Source organism: Ostrinia nubilalis, chromosome 13 (assembly GCF_963855985.1).
Source record: "Ostrinia nubilalis chromosome 13, ilOstNubi1.1, whole genome shotgun sequence".
NCBI lineage: Eukaryota > Metazoa > Arthropoda > Insecta > Lepidoptera > Crambidae > Ostrinia > Ostrinia nubilalis.
Window position 1 is genome coordinate 9,096,893 of NC_087100.1, and position 9,125 is coordinate 9,106,017.

The 9,125-nt window shown below is 53.6% G+C and overlaps 1 protein-coding gene across 1 annotated transcript; it reads right to left on the reverse strand.

Annotated features, from left to right (window-relative positions):
* Nucleotides 1-2,197: 2,197 nt before the first annotated feature.
* Nucleotides 2,198-7,875, reverse strand: LOC135077602 (nuclear pore complex protein Nup160-like). Its single transcript, XM_063972153.1, has 7 exons — nucleotides 7,617-7,875; nucleotides 7,016-7,134; nucleotides 6,761-6,933; nucleotides 6,501-6,596; nucleotides 5,159-5,291; nucleotides 2,744-2,905; nucleotides 2,198-2,407 (listed from the first exon to the last, which is right to left on the reverse strand). The coding sequence occupies exons 2-7, from the start codon at nucleotides 7,050-7,052 to the stop codon at nucleotides 2,226-2,228; spliced, it is 783 nt and encodes a 260-aa protein (XP_063828223.1). The 5' UTR covers nucleotides 7,053-7,134; nucleotides 7,617-7,875; the 3' UTR covers nucleotides 2,198-2,225.
* Nucleotides 7,876-9,125: the final 1,250 nt, after the last annotated feature.

Genomic DNA, 9,125 nt, shown 5'->3' on the forward strand with positions numbered 1-9,125 from the left:
GGCCGCGCCAGGAAGGCATGCTCGGGCCGCGCCAGGCGCAGGCACGTGAGCGCGGCCGCGAGCCACGCGCGCCTGCGGGTGTACTACAGTACCTGCAGCGCGGCGGGCGCGTGGTGCGGCGGCGGCGGGCGCGCCAGGAAGGCGTGCTCGGGCCGCGCCAGGCGCAGGCACGTGAGCGCGGCCGCGAGCCACGCGCGCCTGCGGGTGTACTACAGTACCTGCAGCGCGGCGGGCGCGTGGTGCGGCGGCGGCGGGCGCGCCAGGAAGGCGTGCTCGGGCCGCGCCAGGCGCAGGCACGTGAGCGCGGCCGCGAGCCACGCGCGCCTGCGGGTGTACTACAGTACCTGCAGCGCGGCGGGCGCGTGGTGCGGCGGCGGCGGGCGCGCCAGGAAGGCGTGCTCGGGCCGCGCCAGGCGCAGGCACGTGAGCGCGGCCGCGAGCCACGCGCGCCTGCGGGTGTACTACAGTACCTGCAGCGCGGCGGGCGCGTGGTGCGGCGGCGGCGGGCGCGCCAGGAAGGCGTGCTCGGGCCGCGCCAGGCGCAGGCACGTGAGCGCGGCCGCGAGCCACGCGCGCCTGCGGGTGTACTACAGTACCTGCAGCGCGGCGGGCGCGTGGTGCGGCGGCGGCGGGCGCGCCAGGAAGGCGTGCTCGGGCCGCGCCAGGCGCAGGCACGTGAGCGCGGCCGCGAGCCACGCGCGCCTGCGGGTGTACTACAGTACCTGCAGCGCGGCGGGCGCGTGGTGCGGCGGCGGCGGGCGCGCCAGGAAGGCGTGCTCGGGCCGCGCCAGGCGCAGGCACGTGAGCGCGGCCGCGAGCCACGCGCGCCTGCGGGTGTACTACAGTACCTGCAGCGCGGCGGGCGCGTGGTGCGGCGGCGGCGGGCGCGCCAGGAAGGCGTGCTCGGGCCGCGCCAGGCGCAGGCACGTGAGCGCGGCCGCGAGCCACGCGCGCCTGCGGGTGTACTACAGTACCTGCAGCGCGGCGGGCGCGTGGTGCGGCGGCGGCGGGCGCGCCAGGAAGGCGTGCTCGGGCCGCGCCAGGCGCAGGCACGTGAGCGCGGCCGCGAGCCACGCGCGCCTGCGGGTGTACTACAGTACCTGCAGCGCGGCGGGCGCGTGGTGCGGCGGCGGCGGGCGCGCCAGGAAGGCGTGCTCGGGCCGCGCCAGGCGCAGGCACGTGAGCGCGGCCGCGAGCCACGCGCGCCTGCGGGTGTACTACAGTACCTGCAGCGCGGCGGGCGCGTGGTGCGGCGGCGGCGGGCGCGCCAGGAAGGCGTGCTCGGGCCGCGCCAGGCGCAGGCACGTGAGCGCGGCCGCGAGCCACGCGCGCCTGCGGGTGTACTACAGTACCTGCAGCGCGGCGGGCGCGTGGTGCGGCGGCGGCGGGCGCGCCAGGAAGGCGTGCTCGGGCCGCGCCAGGCGCAGGCACGTGAGCGCGGCCGCGAGCCACGCGCGCCTGCGGGTGTACTACAGTACCTGCAGCGCGGCGGGCGCGTGGTGCGGCGGCGGCGGGCGCGCCAGGAAGGCGTGCTCGGGCCGCGCCAGGCGCAGGCACGTGAGCGCGGCCGCGAGCCACGCGCGCCTGCGGGTGTACTACAGTACCTGCAGCGCGGCGGGCGCGTGGTGCGGCGGCGGCGGGCGCGCCAGGAAGGCGTGCTCGGGCCGCGCCAGGCGCAGGCACGTGAGCGCGGCCGCGAGCCACGCGCGCCTGCGGGTGTACTACAGTACCTGCAGCGCGGCGGGCGCGTGGTGCGGCGGCGGCGGGCGCGCCAGGAAGGCGTGCTCGGGCCGCGCCAGGCGCAGGCACGTGAGCGCGGCCGCGAGCCACGCGCGCCTGCGGGTGTACTACAGTACCTGCAGCGCGGCGGGCGCGTGGTGCGGCGGCGGCGGGCGCGCCAGGAAGGCGTGCTCGGGCCGCGCCAGGCGCAGGCACGTGAGCGCGGCCGCGAGCCACGCGCGCCTGCGGGTGTACTACAGTACCTGCAGCGCGGCGGGCGCGTGGTGCGGCGGCGGCGGGCGCGCCAGGAAGGCGTGCTCGGGCCGCGCCAGGCGCAGGCACGTGAGCGCGGCCGCGAGCCACGCGCGCCTGCGGGTGTACTACAGTACCTGCAGCGCGGCGGGCGCGTGGTGCGGCGGCGGCGGGCGCGCCAGGAAGGCGTGCTCGGGCCGCGCCAGGCGCAGGCACGTGAGCGCGGCCGCGAGCCACGCGCGCCTGCGGGTGTACTACAGTACCTGCAGCGCGGCGGGCGCGTGGTGCGGCGGCGGCGGGCGCGCCAGGAAGGCGTGCTCGGGCCGCGCCAGGCGCAGGCACGTGAGCGCGGCCGCGAGCCACTTGCGGCGCCCGCTCGAGTCGTTGCCGCGCTCCGCTGCGCAGCGCGACGCCCGTTCGTACATCACTGCTGCCGCTGCGAAGTGCAATTTCGAAATTATATTTATGCACGCCCCAAAGTAGAACCAGCGCCATCTTATCTTCTCAATTATACGCAAAAAAAACTGCAGGAAAAGCAAGTGCGCGTGCGCAACAGTGTCTTAATAATCATAAACACGCCATACGGTCAGTGGTCCCCCCCCCCCACCATATAAGTCCATTTTGGGTATACGTATAGCGGGAGCCAGGGCATCCCAGACTGGTCTGGAATAGCCTCCCCAGGATTTTTGGGTTACCGATTGGAAGACGACAAATGTTAGTACTAAGTCATGAGCTATATTATATGATACCAAGCAGATACGCCAGTGCTCACCCTTGCGGTAGTGGTGTCGCGAGACGTGCAGCGCGTAGAGGAAGTCGTAGTAGGGGTTGTGTCCGTGCGCGTCGTGCAGCTTGGCGCGCGCCGCCGCCGCGCGCTCCGCCTCCGCGCCCAGCGCCGCGCACTTCACTAAAGCACCCAGTTGCTTGCGCGATGCTGCAATGAAAGTAATGCGATGACGGTTTTCTTCAACACGAATACAAAAAACTCCCAAAATGCCTTCATTCTACGGTGGAGTAACGAATAGGCTATAGTCTGGTCTGCGAGCACGTAGAATTTTGGCCAATGACCCCAAGCTACCCATCCTTATCGCTCGCGTGTAATTATGTTGCTGTCGCGACTGTGCGACGGGCGCCCGCAGTGAGTGTGCAAGCGCGACAGCAACCTAATGAGGATCATTTCGATTTTTAGCTGTGAATGCAGATTTATAGGGCTAAGAAATCCTTAATATACAGTCCAAAAATTTTTGTTCTACGACAAAAATTGACGAAGTTATGGCCAAATTACTAAAAAAGTTCACTGACCGCCCGGCACGGGACCGATGACGTCATTATATCCGATCCGAACGCTGCCGGCGTACTGCGTGGATAGAAAATATTTTTTTCTAGCCAAACTATCAGTTTTAGGAATAACTTGTAATGACATTTATTCATCAGAATAAAGTAAGCTATCGATAGGTAATTTAAAAAAATAGAAATTGAGAAAAATAACGCAAAAAATCCATATGCTCATACGATTCAATGGAACGCGGAGACGCGATTGGGGTCTCCGCGGTGGTATATTTGGCGATTTATTCAAATAAAGTGTTCATAAGTGTTGTTAGTCAATCTTCTTCCAAATAAATATAAAAATGTATAAGTATTAATTTATTTACTTCTAACAATAAGGTATAGCTGAGGCAGATACACTCTGCCTAGGCTACAAGCAAGACATTGCTATGAAGATCATTTCGATGTACACGCAATGCCTACCTGTTATTTAGTTTTTCTGAGTTTAACCTACGTACCTACCTATCTATTCGCCGTTGCCATGGGCGGGCCAGCTGCTGCAGGAAAGGACAGCTGCTCCCTCCTGGAAATTATTTAATCTTAGCCTAGAAGCTGGGTATGACTCCCCCGACATGATGACTTCCCCCTCGGCCAGAAGTTGGGTATGATTTACCCCCCCTCCCAGGCCAGAAACTGGGTATGACTTCACCCCCCCCCCCCTCCCCCAGGCCAGAAGCTGGGTAAGGCTAGCCCCTCCCCCCAGTCCATAAGCATAAGCTAGGTATGACTCCCCCTCGGCCAGAAGCTAGGTATGACTCATATTATGTATTATTATGTTCAATACAAACAATCATAAAGTTACACTCACCCCAACCGCGTTTCCGCATTCCATCGAATCCTATGAAAATGTGGTCTTTGGACATAGCGATACTTATTTTTCACAATTTTTATTTTTTAAAATTACTGGTCGATGGGTTACTTTATTTTGATGAATAAATGTTATTAAAAGTTTTTTTCTAAAACTGATAGTTTAGCTGGAAATAAATATTTTCCATCCCAATAGTACGCAGGCTGCGCTCGATTCGGATACAATGACGTCACGCGGCCCTGCGTACGTTGACTTTAAGCGGCAAAAACGGCCTATGTTTATTACTTAATATCTTCGTAAGTAATGGTCCGATTTGGATAATTCAAAAAGATATATCTTCCTTATGTCTTAAAGATTAACGTAGATACTAGTTTTATTGCATTTTCTACAACAGTACTGATCCTCATTACGCGCGAGCGATAAGGTTGGGTAGCTTGGGGCCATTGGAAAAAATTCTACGTGCTCACAGTCCAGACTATAGTAAGAAAAGCTGAAAGAAAAAAGTATTAGGGCCACGTTTCTGTTCCGAATGTCACCGCTGGCAACACACAAAGATTAGTTTTGAGGGAGACACTGCGGTATTTTGGACGAGAAGATTTGGCGAAGCTTCCCGAAGCTATCTCCTATGTTCTTCTGATTAATTCGTTGTGGATCCAATAACAGTTTTAACTTTCCCCCGTAACAAACTTAACCTTCACTAGTTTGGTTTTTACTGGTGGCCAAGCTGTAGATCCTGGCTATTGGAGTTGCAGCGGTGGGAACGAGAGGTGGGAATAGTCTCGTATCTATTCCAGTTCGGGTTGCCAGGTCCAAAAACACAAAAGCCGGACTCTGTGCTTCATTTGGCCGGACATTTTACCCTAAAAGCCGGACATGTCACAATTAATGTAGTAGCTCACCAGACACCTGGCAACCCTAGTCGTGTATCTAGTGGCTCGCGCTCGTTTGCCAAATATTAAAAGCCGGACAAGCCGGACACCGTTTATTTTGGCCGGACACGCAATCAAAAAGCCTAACTATGTCCAGCTTTATCCGGACGCATTGTAGTATTACCCAGCGTGGTGAGCAGCGTGGCGGCGGCGGCGGCGCGCGCGGTGGGCGCGGGGCTGGCGGCGGCGGCGGCCAGCGCGCGCTCCACGCGCCCGCCCGACAGGTGCCACTTGAATACCAGCCATTGGAACATCGCCTGCCAAGGAAAAGTAACTTCACAATAAGGGCGTCTTCAAATGGCAATGCCAGATTTTGTATGGAAGGGGGCGTCTTTTTTTTTTCACGCGGCCATCGACCAAACTTTGTTTTTTGATTACAAAATAGTGTAATAAACCAAACTCACTATGACATGTATACCTAAACTCAGTCTGAACTGAGTTACGAGCGTTAGAAGTTTGATAATTTACATACTAGATTTGCTTTTTGCGCGCAAGTTTTGTAAGAAATTGCAACAAAATATTCCGTTATTTTTTTATTGCGCTGATTCTACTCCACACTGATGTCTGGAGCCTTTAATGGATGGTATTGTTTGTTTACACATACAATGTCACTATTTTGTTGCAATTTCATACAAAACTTGCGCGCAAAAAGCAAATCTAGTACCTATGTAAAATCATCAAACTTCTAATGCTCGTAACTCAGTTCAGACTGAGTTTAGAGGTATACATTACATGTCATAGTAAGTTTGGTTTATTACACTATTTTGTAATCAAAAAACAAGGTTTGGTCGATGGCCGCGCGAAAAAAAAAAGACGCCAATTTCCGGCATTGTCTTTTGCCGCAAAGTGCCGCGCGGCGGCAGCGCGTCTGCAGCGCAGAGACGGCGCTGTTTTGTAAACCTATGTAAATAAAAAAACGCGCGATTGCAGCGCTACACCCGAGCTGCGGCCACGCATCAATTCATCGACCGACTAGTGACTGCTGCGTTCACGTATTTTTTCTGCCTAAAATCCTTTTTCGTTTTATAGTAACACTAAGAGCAGTGTTTCTTCGTCAGAGTCCATCGTACAACTAAATGTACAACACTACGATTCTCAAACCTAGCGACAGCAGTGCGGCTGCAGCAATTTTGAAGGCACCCTAATAAGCGAGTAACATGCTCTGTACGTAAACATTTGTGTGACGAGATACCTATAGAAGTCCGCGATCACGCACGCAACGGCAGATTTCTTCGGAGAGCACCAAGAAATCTGCTGTTGCGTTGCGTGCGAACATGCGCACACTACAAGACAATATCGGACGGTTATTAAAGCTTTGTATTTAAAACACATTAATAAACATATCCCCATGACGACACATCGAACATGGTTTCACACAAGGAGTTACATGGATACACGTTTTCACTCACTTGCTTTTAAACTAATTTTATTGGTAATTTACACCTGTAAAGAATTTTAAGACTTACCAAATTCGGATCATCCTTGTCGGCGATACTGATGGCGGTTTCAGCCAGACGAACAACGCAAGCACCCGCGTCATGTATTTCGAAGAGTTTTATGACCTACAACATAAAACGGCTATTTAGTTTCACATTGTTGTAATCGTTACAACAACACTTTCTCGAGATTGTGATAGCTGATTGTAGATGCAGAATTTTTGTCTGCCTCCTACATGTAACCGACTAGAGAAGTTCCCAAAAGCTTATCAAATGTTTTCTTTTCTTACCTTCATGTAATATAACACCAACGCCTGATGTTGTGTTAGCCGAGCATCGGGGGCGGCAACCAGCTGCCTCAAGAAAGGTTCCGTGCTGACGCCTTTAGCCGCTTTGCAGAACGCGGTATAAGCGCTCTCAGAGTCTTCGAGATCCAGCAGAGATAAGCCCAAGATGAATTGCCCTACGAAAGAACAAATAGTTTCGTGTTGAGGGGACTAGTTATGGTAATAATAAACTATTTAGGAAATAAAAAAGTAACTCACGTGAGCAGGCATTCCATTCGCACCAAGGCTCCAGCATCGCAACGTAGCTCTGCACAAGGCGAGGTTGGTTGATTGAAGCCAACCACCATCCGAACTCGAACCCTCCGCTCACTGCCCATCTATTTATGTGCTAAGAAAATCATCTCTCCTCTATAAAATATTCGAAGAATTTTTGTATTGGGCTATTGTTTTTGTGTACTGCTCTAATACCTATTACCTAATTTGATGAAGTAAAAATTAAAAAGACTTCGCGAGGCGTGCAACAAAGTGAAACATAATTAAAGCCACCGCATACCCATTCGCACGCAATGTACTATCGGCAACAGTGTTAACTACCCATTGCCGGTCATGTCGTCTCGTTCTATCGCAAAGAATCACCATTTGATGAGAGCGAGAGCAAAAACGGAAATGGATAGTTAACACTGTGGCCGATAGCACAGGCGACAGCGCACATCAGACTACATATTATTTTTGTTGCAAAAGCCACCTCTTACAACTACATAAGATGCCGTAGGTAAGGTTTAGATTGATGATTGATGTGCTGTCGTCCGTAATTTTTGACGTAGTAATTTTATTTAAAGTTATTAGCAGTAAAGGATACAATTGATGCGCTATATGATACGCCAGCAGCGGCAGCGCATGATGCCAGTGGTCGGGCGCCCGTGCGGCGGCCAGGTGCGCCCGGGCCCGCTGTCCGCCGGCGCTGCGAGCGTATGCACCCACGACCCCCGCGCCCGCGCGCGCCGCCGCCCCCTCCAGCCCCACCCCGCCGCGGGCGGCTATCTCCGCGCTGGCTTCGGCGCCTAACGCGCTGAGTTTCAGACGGAATGTTTCGGCTGAGCTTGCCGCCCTGTGGAAGCAATTTCGTTACTCGTTAAGGTAAAAGTCGGCTTCGGCGCCTAACGCGCTGAGTTTCAGACGGAATGTTTCGGCTGAGCTTGCCGCCCTGTGGAAGCAATTTCGTTCTCTGAGCGCCGCGTCAACTCTCGCTGACGCGCGTTAATGCGCGCTCATGTGATCAGTTGTACATGTAAATACTACGATGTCTACGAACATAGCCTAAAAGTCCAAGATTAACTGCAGACCGCAAACTGCAAAAGCCACCACGGTTTCTTTGATCGTCCAGTCATCTTGGACTTTTAACGATGAATGAAATGTTGGCGGTTTATTGGATAATATTGGGTATTGACACTGAGATAAAACTTTTTGATAACACACACTTGATGAAGTCTTAACCCTTTAATTGATTAGTATGAGAAAAAATATTTTTAATTTTTTTTTTTACATTTTTACCTCCTTAAATTTCAAAATACGGTGACAACAATTCAGCCATTACCAGGTTACAGGTTACTAAAAATGTTAAGTAACCATTGGTGCTCATATAAAACAACCAACAACAGATCTTTAATGAAAAACAGCATCCGTACTCAAAATATGAAAGCAAATATGTTTTGCTCGTAAGTGTGGCAATAATGCAAATAACGTGATGACGATGACAATGTAAACTTGACTTTTTAGGTACACGAGTACCTACGAAGCGCGAAGGTCATTTGAATTGCTAATGGCTTACGTTATCAGTAAACATTTCGATTCGATGTTTAAAACCAACATTGTTTTATTGCCTAGCTAGAGGAACAAGAATAGGTAAATATATTTATAAGCTATCATTGGATAGCTGTGAATTGAGTTGGCCACAGGACAATTCCTTCCACGCCGCGGCGCCGCCACACTCAAATCTATACTTCTATACTTAATATTATAAATGCGAAATTAACTCTGTCTGTCTTGCTTTTACGCCTAAACCACTGAACCGATTTTGATGAAATTTGGCATAGAGTTAGTTTGAGTCCCGGGAATGGACATAGGGTAGTTTTTATGCCGGTTTTTGAAACGGGGACGCGCGCGATAAAGTTTTTCTGTGACAGACAAAATTCGACGCGGGCGAAGCCGCGGTCGGAAAGTTAGTTGTATATAAACATTTTACGGCCCGACATTTCTCCGTTCTGCTTCAGTGGAGACCGGGCCTTACTCATATAAAGTATGTCAATGAGAGTTCGTTGACGTATCGTATTTATGAATAGTGTTGTGTCCCTATCCCTGTTAGCATTAT